The sequence below is a fragment of the Populus trichocarpa genome, chromosome 19, assembly GCF_000002775.5.
Source record: "Populus trichocarpa isolate Nisqually-1 chromosome 19, P.trichocarpa_v4.1, whole genome shotgun sequence".
Lineage (NCBI taxonomy): Eukaryota > Viridiplantae > Streptophyta > Magnoliopsida > Malpighiales > Salicaceae > Populus > Populus trichocarpa.
The window spans coordinates 11,060,759-11,077,075 of record NC_037303.2 but is presented as its reverse complement, the minus strand read 5'-3'; the positions used below and the strand labels follow the sequence as shown (position 1 = coordinate 11,077,075).

The window sequence follows — 16,317 nt, the reverse complement described above, 5'->3', positions numbered from 1 at the left end:
AGTGTCATATTAATTATGCCTTCCCTTTTTTCTCCGGGGAAAAACATAGCCAGTTTCATCCCATCCCATGCCTTGGAACCTTGCTCTCTTGGCTTGGAACATTGCTTCCAATCCATCTCGATCCAGAGGATAAAAAAATTGAGAGTAGCCTGGCATGGTCACATCAAACCGAGATATCTCATCTTCATCCTTGACATGCAGTAAACGGACCCCACACTCAACCACTTGACAAAGATCTAATGGTAAGAGATTGCCGCTCATGTCTTCCAGTTGGAATTCAACTGAGACCTCACTGTATTCACTAAACATATCATGTTCTTTGGCAATCAGACAGGGATCAAATCCTATGAATATGTGTTCCGAGTCCATGCGCCTCTCATCATACCAACCATGGAGATAGCAATAGAGATCATGGCTATCTCCGTGCTTATTGCGAAAGTGATATGTGCATTTAACTTGCAAACTGTGGCCGAAAGAACGAAATGCAATGACAGCGCCAAGAGAGAAACCCAAGAACTCGCTATTAGCCCAATGTGAAGATAGGTGGAATGTTACTGTAGATCCCCAACTTTGATGGCTAAACCACTCCGGAGTCACATCTCCAGGAAGGCAAAAACTGGATGTCCCAGCTGGCACCTGTTAACACAATTCAAATAGCATCTTTTTAAAATGAAAGGTGACAAATAGAGGGAAAAAAAATGATGTATATCAGAGGTTTGAGAACCAGACCTGATGGAGCCTTTCGGTATAAAGTTGAAATTTCAATAATGAGTACAGCAAGATTTGATTGATCACAGGCAACCTCAAGCAATTAGTGAAAATGAATTCAAAAATGTTCCCCTCAACTACATATGAGCTTGATACTTTTATCAAACTCTGGCAATCATGTGCATCTAACTTTGATAGCCGTCGTGGAAGCCTCGGTATTGATTTAAGTTTCCTGCAACTCCTTAAACCTAGATATTGCAACTCAACGAGTTTGTAGATGTTCATAGGCATAGTCTCAAAATTATTTCCACTTAGATCCAACACTTCCAGTGATGACAAACAACCAAGACTGTCTGGCACTTTCGATATACAGCAACCATCTAGATTTAGCTTTCGCAAATATTTTAAATCCATGTCTCTCTCAGGCAGGTGCAAGTCAACAAGACATTCGATGCCCTTTAGATATTTGCAGTTTCCCACTTCCAAGCAGGCAAGTCCCTTCAGATTTCCAACCGGTGAAGGCAACTTTGTTATGCCTGTCTGATCTAAATAGAGATATCTCAAACATACCATCGGCTCCAAAACTTCTGGAAAATCCCTAAATTGGAGGCAGCCTGAGAGATTAAGCCTTCGCAGGTTTTTCAACTTACAGATGCTGCCTGGAAGAATCTCAAATTGTTTGCAGTTTCGCAGGTGCAATTCATGAAGTTCACACAAACATTCAATTGAATTGAAGAGGGAATCTCTCTTATTGCTGTCCCATCTAAATACAACTCCCTTATATTTCTTGAAACCTTTGGAAACTCCGTGATACTTGAGCAACCGGAAAGATCTAAATAAATGAGTTCCCTTAGATCACCAATTGAAGATGGCAGTTCTTCTATTGCAGTTCCATTCAAGTACAAGTATCTAATATTCCTCGAAAAGTCAGGAAACCTGCTGATAGATGAGCAGCCAGAGATGTCAGCGATTAGAAGAGATTTCAACAAATACATGTTTTCTGGAAGATTCACCAGGAGTTTGCAGTTCTTCAAATTCAACGCAACAAGTCCACCGAGTTCCCCAATTGATTGGGGAAGCTCTTCAACAGCAGTCTCATTTAAATTTAAATATGTTAGTTTCCTTGCAGTCTCTGGGCACTTCTTGAGATTTGAACAACCAGAAAGGTTAAGACTCTTCAGACATCTTGAATTAATTCTACCGGGTAGATTGATAAGGCTTGTGCAGCATCTCAAATCTAAATCAATAAGCTTGTCCAGATGCTGTATAGATAAAGGAACCTTAACCAAACTTGTACAGAATTGAAGATTCAATCTCTCAAGGTTTCTGGCCTTTGAAAGGTCTGGCAGTAAAGTTATGTGCTCACAATTGCTGAGGTTGACATCTTTTAAATTGACGAGATTCTGAAGCAAAATGAAATCAACAGAAAGAAATTACACTTAATTTCAAAGAAAGAACTATGCATGCATAGATTTATTTTAGAATACCTGGTCTCCTCTCCACAGTTGCTTAACATTGCTAGATGATAGGTTAAGTTCAACAAGGTTCTGTGGACGAAAATTGCAAGGCAAAGATGTCAAAGGGTATCCATCCCAATGGAGATACCTCAACTCTTCAGAAAGAGACTCGAGGCCATGAGGAAGGTGCACTCTGCATTTAACTCCAGCTTCAGAATTATAAATTTTTAGCAGTCTAAGTTTATACATCCTTTCCAAGGCTGTAGAACTCAACTCAATTTCTCTTGTTTTTGAAACATCCAAGAATATCCCTTCAACTTTTCCAGTTCCCTGAAAACCGTGAAGGAGAAACAAAGTTTAAGCAAGATTTTAAACTTACTAGCACAACCATATTGCATTGCATATGAAAAGGAAAACTTTCGTGTATATGAATCTCACCAGATTATTGGTCAACACTTGATATACATCTTTAGGACTCCACAATCTGCTTTGTCTTCCTAGCTCGTCAACAGATTCTTTTCGAACAACTTCATGGGCCATTTCTTGCAAAAGATCATGCATTTCAACCTTGTCATCTGAAATTTTAATGAGACACCTGTCAATGAGAACACTAAATCCAGTATCTGTTTTGAAACCGCAGCCATCTAGTATCCGCTTTACAAAATCAACTCGATGCCCTCTAAAGAAACATGCAACATCGAGAAATATACTCTTCGTGTTATTATCACGCAGTGCATCAAAGCCTATTCTCAGCAAGTCATAAATATTCAGCTCAGGAAAGCTTTCAATCTCATTTAATTGAGATTCCCAAAATTGTCTTCCTTTGTCAAATAAGTAGGAACCCAAAACTTGAAGAGCTAATGGGTTCCCTTTGGCATAATTTATTGCCGTGATTGACAACTCCATATAAGCTTTTGGGGGGTGGTTTCCCTTAAAAGCATTCAAGCTAAAGAGTTGAAGAGCTTCGTGGGAGTTTAATTCCTCAACCTCGTATATTTCATCAACTACATTCTTAAGTACTTGCCTGTCTCTTGATGTTACAACAAGAACGCTTCCTGGACCAATCAAAGGCATTTCAATTAAATGCTGGAATTGTCGTACATCAATCACATCATCCAAAACAAGGAGAACTTTCTTTTGGCAGAGTCTATCCCTGATGAAAGTAGGTATATGTGGTGTGCCAACGCGAAGATTTTCTTCCTCCAGTAATTTAGAAAGAAGTTCATCTCGTAGATCATTTAATCGACCCTTTTCTGATTCCTGCCTTATGTTCGGAAGAAAGTGGCAGCCTTCATATTGGCTTGAGATGCTATAGAAGAAAGCTTCCGCGATAGTTGTCTTGCCTATAGCACCCATGCCCCAAATTCCTATACGGCGGACATCTGATGGCACAACAGATAGTAATTTGTTTATTTGCTCAATGCGTGAATCTACTCCAACCAGACCTCTTAATTTGCTTCGGGATGCACGATTTAACCTTTTCCAGATAGTTTGCACAACTTCTGTTACTAGTTTGGACTCCGGACTGCAAAAAATGAAAGAAGCATCTGTTACGTCGAATAATAAATCTATAAGAAACTGGTGAATGTACATTTTAATTGCTATAATTCCAGGAAAAAAAAGGTTGAAGATGAGAATCTATAGTTACCTAGTAACCTGTGAATCCCATCCAGATATACTGGCTGCGTATGTCATGTCAGCCCTCCACCTTGGCACCTTGTCCATCTTCCCCTTAAAAATATTTTCAAGCTCAGAAAATGCATTTCCAAAACTCCCAGTCTGTTCATCAACATCAGATGGGTCCACATGATAGAAGACCGGTAAAACAATCTGCCCACAAGTCTCTTTGCATTCAAGTATTTTCACCAGTTCATCCACACACCACGGAGAAGATGCATAGTTCTTGGAGAAAATTACTACAGAAATTCTTGATTCTTCAATCTTTTTCAGAAGGGCAGGGGTAATTTCTTCTCCTCTTTCAAGCCCGTCATCAATGAAGGTCTTGATTTTCTTACGACACAAAGCATCATAGAGATGGCTGGTAAAATTATTGCGCGTATCCTCGCCTCTAAAACTAAGGAACACATCATACTTCCTTTTATGAGCAACAGAAGATGAAGATGCCATATCAGACAGTTACAAGATCGTGTCTTCCTCAATCACTAAGAATCGAAATCAATAAGTGCTCTCCCTTTTCTCCTAAAGACATACAAAGAGCACCCACTTCAACAGCTGAACATTCATTAAGAGAAATTGAAGTTTAAGAGTACAAGAACCCACACAACATATATTTGTCAGAAAATTCCTCGAACTCTTAGCGATGGAAATGTACTAGCTTAATTTGATCACTCGTCACTTGCTACCAATGCTCGCTTGCTATTACTTTCATTGCAAGAACAGTCACTAGTTGAGCAAAAAGAATTACAGATGGGAGAATTAATATGTTCATGAAACAAATTTATCAAACTCGTATATATAATTTTAAATATAGAGCATTAACCAGAAAGACTTACCAACAGATCATTAGAGCAGTTGACTTGTGTTTTCCATCAGCAAACAAGACAAAGAAGAAGCTGCATATTGTTGATGATAAGAGACGATCTTTCTTGTCTATTGCCTTCTCCGACTCCTTCAAGTAAATTCTTACAGACAATCTGATCTCATCGTTATCTAAATGTGAGAAGACTTTGGGGTCAATACCAAATTTTTTTTTTTGACCCAATACCAATTATTGGGTCAATACCAATTATTGATCAAGAAACAGGTGACTGTGCGAAGACTTTGGGGTCAATACCAAATACATTGGCCAATGGCAACGGTACCCTGTCATGGCCTATGATTGTTTTTCTTTTTTGTTTTTTAGTGCCCAATGGATGGGCTTCCTAAAGTAATTTGTTTGGGTCTTCCAAAACAAAAGGCCCTCCAAAATCCTAACCCATTTCAGCCTTTGTTTTGGGTTTTAGAAAGAAAATTCCATTTATTATTATTATTATTATTCATAAAAAATTCTCCATTTACCTGTTATTTCCATGGTATTATTGACACTTTATTTTCTTAAAGCTATTTATTGGATTGTAATTTAACATAATTTTGAAGATGTCTTTCATTTAAATAGGGACAAAAATATACTTATCATAACTAATTCTTATAAGATTTATAGAAAATAAGAATTATGTTGGAAATATGTATTGAGTAGTCATTTGCTTTTAGCTTGCATTCATTCAAAAATAGGGTTTAGTCAGAAGCCTCGAGTAAAACAAGAGGTGTACAGCGCTTCATAGGATGAGGATTTGGGACTTGTCTTAAAAGGATCTTCCATTACACACCGGCCTATAGCAAGCAACTCATCACCCACTCCATCTATTTCAGCTAATCAACAAGTTTAGTTAGCATTTTTGCAATTAGAATCTTCCATGACATTTGCAGTATTTAGTACGCAGTCAGTCATATCATAGCCTCCGGTTGATATACAATGGCCTCCAAGGACATCTTCAACTGTTATTCCTTGAGTAGATGATGGGGGGAGAGGAGGGGGGATGATCCGGAGTTTTAGGTCTAGCATTACCTGAAGCTATTGCCAAAGCCTTGCTGGCTATTTATAAAAGAAGTAGTAATGCCCTCTTTTGATATTGTGCAAGTTCAATATTTCCCTTATGTAATTCTTCTCTGACATATGCTCTGTGGCAGCTACATTTGTAATCTATTTTGCTTTAATCTCTTGTAAATGGCTAATTAAATTTTGCTTCAAGCAGGTGCATAATAATTTTTGTTTTCGCTAAGACTAAAGCAACTGAAATGCATAAAAATACGCAAGAAGAAGGCAACCGAAATGCAACATTTCATTCATTCAACCTCTGACATGAAAAAATGTGAACATGTATGATCCATATCTTGCAACACCTTCCATCTACTTGACTACCCTTATATATTTATCCTGTGCACCTATAATCGTTCTACTAATCCTTCTCTCACTAGCCTTAGTGAAATTATTGACTAATTAGTGCATTCCTAACTTACATCTCTATTACTTCAAATTCGCCTTTTCAATATGTTCAAAAGTCATCATCTTATTAGACTGTTGAGCAATGACACTGCTTGTTGATGGATTTTGAGATAAAACTATCTCGTATCCATCATAGTATGAGTCCATACCTTCAGCCAAGATTTGCCAAACGAAGCCACCACCAATTGTCCCTCCATTTCTTGCGGAGTTGTAGATGCTTGTATGGACTGTATTCAAAAAAGAATCCCTCACACTTGTAGTGTATCCTGGATCTTTATTTGATTTCCCAAATTCAGCAAAAACCAATGGCTTCTTCAATATGGTTTTTGAGTCTGTCCAATGACTGGACATCCACCTTTGCATGAATTCCATTTGTGCATTATCATTCTGTCCAGATACCCTGTAAATTTGATAGAACAGTACCATGTTAATTATCTTGGCAACATGTCTTCTTAAGCTTGGTGAATAAAACAACATGATTGATTGATTATTATTTCATTTTGTGCTTACCATATGTCAGGGTATACATGTATTATAGCAAAACCAATCTCCCTGACGAGATGATTACTAATAAAATCTGTGTTTTCTGTTAGGAATTGAGTCCCCATAGAAGCCTTTCATGCCTACTGACAACAAATGCTTGGTATTAATAGATTTAACAAAGGGTGCCATCTCTTGAACCCATCCCTGTTAGATTTAAAGACGATCATTAATTAGTGGATGATACTATAATTAAACTGACGACTACCTGTAAAAATAATCAATTATTCATAGTTGTTGTTTGTTACATTTACAGTCTTTCCTGAGTAGTCAACATGGCAGTGAGGTTCGTTTATCAATTCCCATGCCATGATGGTTGGTTCATCCATATATACAACTCAAGTGATCGTGTTAATCCTTGTTAATACTATTTGTGTTAAAAAAAAGAAGAAACATTATTCATTTCTAATCATATCATTACGGAAGGGAAATCTGTCACTATTTGATTTGGTGCTCAAAATATATACCTTGACATGGTTCTTGCAATAGCCCTTCACAACTGCATTTGTATAAAAATCATCATCTTTGTTTATTGGCACTCCTGCGGCTCTAGCCCAGTTCACGTACTGTGGTCTCCCTCCAAAGTCATGGTAGTTGTTGCTCAATGTCAAGATAAAGCAAATTATGTACTTTCTTGCCTCGAAAATCACGAAATCAAGTCCCTAAGAATTACAAACAGTATTTAGCATTGCTTAAATTTTTCTCAGTTAGGAAACAAGTTAAAACACAATTTTAGAGACAGAAATATACAAGGATACACCTGAAAGACATGCTCGTTATAAACCCCAGGAGAAATCTGCAGAGCTTGATAACCTTCATCACTAAATGCCCATATTCAACAGACAGTGAGACTTGCAGCAGTAGCCTCGTGAAACACATTAGATACTTTGTACCTTTGACTTGGCGGTGCTGCAACATTCATCATCTAGTAGGAGTTGAACCCACTGAAAAGGAATTGAGAGCCATTTAGGACAAGTTGGGCATTTCTAGTTTGAATGAATCCAGACGTAGAAAGCCCAGCTTCACAAGTAACTGAGGCTAAAAGCAATAGAACAACACTCAATAATATAAAGCTTACATTCCCAAAAAGCTTTCCATCTTGCTTGAAATTTATGTTTTAATTCACCTTTGGTTGATTGGTGCTTGAAAGGATGGATGTGAGGAGAAGTTGGGGAGGTGTGGTGCCTATTTATAGAAGTGAAGGGTGAGAAGCGTATAGATGTTCTTAATTTAATATATGTGGAAATGTTTTAAAGACTGAAAAAACTATTTATTTGCATTTTTGAAAAAGAAAAACATACAAAAAAAATCAATTTGGATATTGTTATTTAAAGGAAACATGGAATTGGTGAGGAATTTATGAGATATAACAGAAATTGTTTAGGATCATCCTTAAAATGACGGTGGCTAAACATGGCCATGTCCAAGAAGGAAACTATCAAATATAAATTATCACCAACCTAATTCATTGTAGTTCTCATAAAAAAATATTTTGGCTCTCTACAAGAACCTCTTTCACTCTATGAACGATAAAGCAGTTTGAATGATGTTAAGGAAAAAAAAACATTATTATTTTATATTAATAATTGATGTTGGGCTTACAATGTTTATGAAGTATTTAATTTAATAGTAATTATATTAATTAAATACATTAAAATCCCCTATTTAATAAGTATTAATAGAGATGAGAATTTAATTTGGACTCGATGGATATTGACCCGATCTGACCTAAATATACAGGATTTTTTTTATCTGATGAATAACTCGTAGAGTATGAATATTGTCAAACATCACTCCAAACTCTAAAATTTATATTTATATTATATAAATATATTTATAGAATATTTATATTTTTTAATACAATATTATATATACATACTTTAATATCAATATAAAACACGTATATATGTATAATATTTATTAGTTTATGATTTAATATATATTATTTTATTTTTTATTAATTAATGTACAATCATCAAAGGGTCTTCTAAGAGATGAAGCTTTATTCTGTTAGTTTAGTCCATTGTTGCAAAAGCATTGCCAAAGCCTTTATGTAAGAATTAACCACCTTAACAACTTGGCTGCAAACGTCAATTTGAAAAAATAAAATGTATATCTGTTGTAGAAACAAAAAAAAAATTTTACCAATCAAAATTTATTGTTTTTCATTTTTTTTATTTTTACATGAAAATAAATGATAAAAAAAATGGATCTTTATATGTTTCTAGCCTAATAAAAAGTTGATACGTGAGATGAGATATTTAAAATATCTTGTTATATATACAAGATCCTATAAATAAAAATCAACCAATAAAATAATGTCATGTGACATTGGAAAAGAACTTAATAGCCCCTACAAAACTCTATAAATAAAGAGCCTCACCCAAAAAAAAAAAAAAAAAGCTCTCAACTACAAAGAATGAAACCATGGTGGATCAAACATAAATGTTCTATAAGAGTTCTTCAACAATATTTTGAAAACAAATCAAAAATATTTTTCAAAACATCAAATCATCAAATATCACTCTGCAATACATATTTAAATTAATGTTCTTGCAAAACACAAATCTTAACTTGATTTTACAAATAAATTAAGTCACTATATACCAAATTCAAATGAAGAATTAAAGGATTGTTTATTCTTTTGTAAAAATATTTTAAATAAAAATTATACCCAGTTATAATTTAATAAAATCAAATATTCGTCCAGCTTGTGAAATTTCATATATATAAAAGATTGTACCCAATCACTCAATTTTCTTTTCCTGAAAATAAAAGATTAAGGAATCATAATATTTTAATATATATACATATAGTCCGTGGAGAGATTGTTTTGGGCCTTACGAAAGAGTTGAAAAAATTATTGTAACTCAGTATAGTATTAGTAGCAGCTACTACTAATAACACGAGAGTTAATTATAATTTAGTTTTTTAATTTAACTAAACTAATTAATTAGTTGTCGTCATTGTAAAGATAATTATTTAATCTGTATAGTTTTAAATCTATCAATAAATTAATCTTTTTTTTTAATTTCATATCTTTTTTTCTGATTTATTATGTTTTTATTTTAAAAAAATAGAAAAAATAAAAATTTAAGCACATAGGATGCAAAAAGTATGAGAAAAGAAGGTATGTTTCGTTAGCAAAAATGTCTCTCTCTGCTGAATAAGAAGGAACCCAAAACTCGAAGAGCTAATGGGTTCCCTTTGGCATAATTTATTGCCGTGATTGACAACTCCATATAACTTAGTTTTTTAACCTAACTAAACTAGATGTTTCTTCACCCATCCCAAATAAAACAATTCCATATCCAAAATCCTAAGATTCTAAAAAACACAACAAATTCAATCAAAATCTCAACTCTCTCAAAAGTTAGTAGGCATTACAAAAAAAAAAAAAAAAGAGGAGGAGAAAACAAGTCAATTACAAAGAGAATATTTTGTTTTTGTTTGTGCTCGTGCATGGAGATGGAGAGAAGAAATCATGGAGAGAAAATTGATTTTTTATGTATACTAGATTGATATATTGTTCCCTTTGTATGGGTTATAAAAGGATATATATTTTTTTTTGTTTCAAAATTTAAATCTTGAAGTATAATTCCAAATTAGTTGTCTAACAAAACAACCAGGGATAGCCGGCAGGGGTGGCCGGCAAGGGCCCCTGTCCCGTGCATTTTTTTTTATTTGTATGATGATACATCATACACATATTATACTTAGATCTATCTTCTAAAATAATGATCTGAATAATCTTCAAACTTAATTTTCTCAACCTACTAAAATTTTTCGTACAGATAATGTAATGGAGTACAAGGATAGTGTTTTTCTAAGAAACATTTACTCAAAATAGTATAATTATGTAATGCTATCATGTCCACGTACAGGGGTGGAACTAGGAGGAGGCTCGCGGGTCCCTGTGCCTGTAAAATATTTTAAATTTTTGTATTATTAATGTTTAAATATAAAATAATATAATATATTTTTATTTTAAATAGATAAGTTTCTTAATAATAAATTATTTCTTGGAACTAGGAGGAGACGAGCAAGGGCCCGGCCCCTGTGCCTGTAAAATATTTTAAATTTTTGTATTATTAATGTTTAAATATAAAATAATATAATATATTTTTATTTTAAATAGATAAATTTCTTAATAATAAATTATTTCTTGAGTTGTGGCCCTCCTATTATATAATTCTAGCTCCGTCCATCCCTGCATGTCTTAGAAATCTCTAGTAATGCTTTATTTTTCGCTAAATATGCTTTACAGGAAACATTGAAATATTATTATAAGAATTTAAACTAGTTTTTATGAGAATTCAAGACAATCTTAAACAATATACACTCATGAGTTTTAAATAGAGTTACAAACAAATGAATTATAATAACTTAACTCCAGGTGAGATAGAGATACAAACCAAATAATTTCATCCTCACTGTAGAAAGAAACTGAGTGACTCTGACTACGTACAGAAAGCTTTTGTTGGAATACTTTCCATATAATTCTTTTGGCCAAATGAAACAATTTCATTTGATTTCTTTGAACCTTTTAGGTCTCCGACTGTAAACCTTCAAGTCATTTGTGGTAGATTCTGCACCATTCTTGAAGCCACTTCCACCGGGTTCCGCCTCATTGTCACGCTTGTTATCACGGCATCTCTAGGTTTTTCCGCCCACCAGCATTAGTGAATTTTTGTACAAACTGTCTAAATTCCATTGGAGTTGCTGCAAATACCTGACAGTATGGGTGTGTAGTTGGCGAACCCCACACTTTCTAACATGACAATAATGCAAGGGGTTGTTGTCCATATCTTCCACGGAGAATTCAACTGAGACTTCACTGAATTTACCATACCAAAAATCTTTTGTAGCATTCAAACAGGGATCATATCCAAAAAAAAGGTGATCTGACCGGATAGATTGTTTGTGCAATGAGCCATAGCAACCGGCAAAGTAGCAATGGAGAACGCAGGGATTGACATGGTCATTCTTGAAATGGCAAGTACATTTAACTTGGAATCCACCAGAGTCATCATAAGAGGGTTCAAATGCAACAACAGTGCATGAAACTCAGTAACTCACTACTTGCGCGATCTGAAGGCAGCTGAATTGTCACAGAAGCTGCTGAATTCTGCTGGACAAACCATGCTGGAACTTTACATCCAGGGAAGCAAAAACTAGATACCCCAGCTGCTACTGATAAAATCTGCATCATGAAAAACATGCTCAACTCTACATCCATTAAAACACGAGAGAAGAGATTATAATACGAACGTGTGTGTGTGTGTGTGTGTGTGAGAGAGAGAGAGAGAGAGAGAGAGAGGGAGGGAGGGAGGGAGAGGGGGAGAGAGAGACCTCACTGTAAAGTCTTTTGGCATGTAGCTGAATTTTCAAGAGAGCGTATGCCATGATATTGTTGTGTGCAGTCTCACAACATGAGACAATTAGTAAAGATGAATTAAAATTTTTTTCCATCAACTGTAGTTGATGAGCTTGAGACTGTTCTCAGAGATGTGCAGCTGTGTGCATCTAGTTTTGCAAGCCGAGGTGGAAGTTTTTGTAATGACCCAAGCCTCCAGCAATAGCGTAAGCCAAGATATTGCAGCTCATAGAGTTCACTGATATTTGTAGGCAGTCTAACAAAGTTGTTTCCACTCAGATCCAATACTTGGAAGATTCTTGAGCCTTCCACTGTTGGACAGATCCAAAGAAGAGATTCTCGAGAGATGACCAACAGAAGATGGAAATTCTTCTACTGCAGTTCCACTCAAGTATAAATACCTTGTATTCCCTGGTATGCTCGGAAACTTGGTGACATTTGAGCAGCCAGAGACATCAACAATAACAATAGACTTCAACAAACAAATACTTTCTGGAAGATTCCCAAGTTGTTTACAGTCCCTCAAATTCAAAGCAACGAGTCTACTCAGATGTCCAATAGATTGGGGGAGTTCTTTGATTGCAGTCTCATTGAAATTTAAATACATCACATGCTCTGTAGTCTCTGGGTACATCTTGAGATTTCAGCAGCCAGAGAGGTTAAGAGTGAGATTTTTCGATTTAATGATTCTTGGAAGACTCGAAAGGCTTGTGCAGCATCTCAGATCCAAATCAACAAGCTTCTCTAGAAATTGAATAGATGAGAGAACCACTTTCAGAGTTGTACAAAATTGAAGATTCAATCTCTCAAGATTTTTAGCCTTTGATAGGTCTGGAATTGCAGTTAGATGCTCACAATTACTAAGGTTGACCTCTGTTAATTCACAAGATTTTGCACCATCATAGCATTGATAACAAAAAAAAATAGTATCTGTACATTTTAAAATTCACAAGATTCTGTGTAGTGACTAAACCATACCTGGTCCCCCTTCCAAAGTTCTCGAACCTTGCTGTGTGATAGGTTAAGTTCAACGAGGTTCTCTAGATGAAAATTGGATGGCAAAGATTTCAGAGGGTATCCATCCCAATGGAGATACCTCAACTCATCAGAAAGTGATTTGAGACCATTAGGAAGGTACAGTGTACAGTTCTTTCCAACTTCAGAATTATAAATTTTGAGCAATCTAAGATTATACATCCGCGCAAAAGCTTTAGAGCTTAACTTGATTTCTTTTATTTTAGAGGTGTCAAAGAATATCCCTTCAACCTTTTCAGTTCCCTAAAGATCACAGCAAGGAAAAAAATAAAGCATGATAAGTAACACAAATTCACGGTCATATGTCAATACTTTCAAACTTCATAGACCAAATATCGAAAAAGAAACAAGAAAAGAAAGAAATTAAGCATTCGCATACAAGACACTCACCAGATTTTTTGTCAAAACTTGATTGACATCCCTAGGACTCCATAACCTACTACGTTTTCCCAGTTCTTCTATGGATTCTTGTCGGACAATTTCAAAAGCCACTTCTTGCACCAGATCATGCATTTCAAGCTTTCCATTTGAAATAGTAATGAGGCACCTTTCAGCAAGCCAAAAAACTCCAATATTTGTTGAGAAACCACAACCATCCAGTATTCTCTTCACGTAATCAATTTGCTTCCCTTTAAAGAAACACGCAATATCAAGAAATTTGTTCTTCTCTTCATCACCAAGTGCAACAAAACTTACTTTCAACATATTATAAATTTTCAGCTGAGGATTTCTTTCAAGTTTATTCAATGCATTTTCCCAGTCCTCTTTCCTTTGGTCAAATAGAAAGGAACCCAAAACTTTAAGAGCCAATGGGTTTCCTTTAGCATAATTTACTGCCCTGATTGATAGGCCCATATAATCTTTTGGAATGTGGTTACCTTTGAAGACAGACAGACTGAAGAGTTGACGAGCTTCACTGCAATTTAATTCCTCAATATTTCATCAGCCACATTCTTAAGCACTTGTCTATCTCTGGACGTTACAAGAATTCTACTTCCTGGACCAAACATATCATGCCTTTCAATTAAACATTCCACTTGTTCGACATCATTCACATCATCTAGAACAGTTCAAACTTTTTGTGCCGGATCCTTTCCTTGATTAAAGTTGATCCCATGCGTGGAGTGTCAATACGTAGATTTTCCTGCTCTAATACTCTGGAAAGGAATTCCTCTCGCAAGCGAATCAACCCACCGCATTCTTCCGATTTCTCTCTTACATTGGTAATAAAACAGCAGCTTTCATTTTGACTTGAAATACTGTTGAAAACAGCTTCAGCAATGGTTGTCTTACCTATACCACCCACGCCCCATATTCCGATTATGCGAGCTTCAGATGATCTAATGCATAAAAGTGTTTTGAGTCGTTCAATGCGTGAATCTATCCCAACTAGGCCCTTAGAGTCACCTAATGATGTGTGGTTCAATTTTTTCAAAATGAATTGCACAATCTCACTTACAAGTTTGGGCTCAGGCCTACCAAATACAAGGAACAAGCGTTAGTAAAACAAAAGTTATCCAAAAAAAAAGTAAATAGAATAATGAAGATAATGCAGTATCTTTTTATTTTTTATTTTTTTTGTTAAGAGTTCATTTGGAATTTTTGTGATCATCACGCTCGTAGCAACTAACTCAAATTTCTTAAATTTATAATGTTTCTTGAAATTAACCAGTGCATAGCATTTTTAAGGCTCATTTAGAAGTCCAAGGAACATATACAATTTAAACACTATTTGACATTCACTAGCTTGTGCAGAAAATCACTTGAAATTAGAAGTTCATAGATACTCTCTTTTTCACCTAGAAAAGAAAAATTAAGGATATAAATCACAGTCCACAACACTAAACAACAGTCGAGAATTTCAAGAGAAGGATAAATCACTAAACTCATTAAACACTAAACGCTGAAACCCACCTTACAAATATCAAGGATTCAAAAATTTCTTCACAAAAAAATCACTAGATCCTTCCACGCCAAAATGCCGACAAAATGGGAATACTTGCAGTTTGTTAATGGACTAGAAAGTTAGAAACCATGCTCAAATGTAGCCTTACGCTCAATCATTTGATAAGAACATAAATTTTTTACTTAAATCTCAGCAAATAAATCTTTCATTCAGCTAAACTCAAAGGCAAACCTTAAGACTTGGAGCTTTACAGTATGCTTCATTTATCTAATAAACATGCAATCTCAATCAAGAAACCCAGAGAGAGTTGATAATTGAAATAAAGAAACAAGCAAAACAGACCCAATCTCAAACCTTAAAACTAACGGTAGCATCAATTTGAATACTACAAAGTGGAAAGAAGAAAAGAGTTTGGACTTGCAGAGTGGATACAGGAAAGACAGTAAGAGGGGTTCGGCAGCAACTTTCTTGTTTGATATTTCAGTCAGCCAAGAAACCTAGAAGAAAAACAACACTGATTCTTGTTTCCAACAAGAGACCGAGAACGTCACAAGATGATCTTTTCCATGGAAAATGGATACGCAAAGAAGACTTGGGAGAGTCAAATGTCAATGCCACGTACTTTTCTATCACTGAGGACGCATTAAATTTGGAACGGCTATGTTGGGGCTAAAAGGGAAGACACAATTCCTAACTATTGGTCAAGTAGTTTACTGGCGAAGGAGACATATCTTTAAATTTTTTAAAAATAATTTGTATAAAATTTAATTTTTTTAATATATCTTATTATTTTCAGATTATTCAAAAACAATATTATCATTTGTTAAAATATATATGTACTCAAAAATATTTTTTAAAATCTGAAAAAAAATGTCAAATGCCATTGGTCTCTCTCTTAAGTAAAACTTTCACACTATTAATATCTCAACAAATTATTTAATTTATTATAATTAGAGCCAAATTTAATAATATAATTATAAAATTATATTAGTAATTGATTATTTTTAATTTAAAGCATCAAAGATTAACTTAAGATAATAATTAATAATTAAAATAATGATCAATTGTCGTATATCCAAGTTTCTTTCAAATCTCAAAAGCAACCAAGAATATTTTTTTTTAACTATTAAAAACTCACATGTGTGATTGTGAACGTAGTCAAGATGAGAATAAAAAAATGAGATGTAACCATTAAAAGATGAGCTAAAAAAACCTTCTAATTAGATGGCTTGCCCCAACTCTTCATCTTTTCGGTTTTTTTTAAGAGAATGTTTTGTATTTTAAAAAATTG

General features: G+C 34.8%; 3 protein-coding genes and 1 long non-coding RNA gene across 4 annotated transcripts in view; all 4 read right to left on the bottom strand.

The window, feature by feature from the left end:
- LOC7459255 (disease resistance-like protein DSC1) overlaps positions 1-4,894 on the bottom strand; it is an 80,743-nt gene extending 75,849 nt beyond the window's left edge. The window contains exon 1 of the mRNA XM_052449753.1: positions 4,679-4,894. The gene's annotated coding sequence lies outside the window, so the exon portion shown is untranslated. The remainder of the gene's footprint in view (positions 1-4,678) is intronic.
- Positions 1-16,317, bottom strand: part of LOC18108419 (disease resistance-like protein DSC1) — a 110,648-nt gene that overhangs the window by 45,663 nt on the left and 48,668 nt on the right. The window lies entirely within an intron of this gene.
- Positions 10,969-12,337, bottom strand: LOC112325320 (uncharacterized). The gene is made up of 2 exons (XR_002979391.2): positions 12,061-12,337; positions 10,969-11,911 (listed from the first exon to the last, which is right to left on the bottom strand). It is a non-coding gene; the product is annotated as an uncharacterized LOC112325320 (long non-coding RNA).
- LOC18108424 (disease resistance-like protein DSC1) lies at positions 12,720-15,655 on the bottom strand. The gene is given in 5 exon segments (XM_052449755.1): positions 12,720-13,363; positions 13,511-14,055; positions 14,058-14,192; positions 14,195-14,595; positions 15,381-15,655. Coding segments are annotated over 5 exon segments (1,440 nt in total). The 5' UTR covers positions 15,401-15,655; the 3' UTR covers positions 12,720-13,024.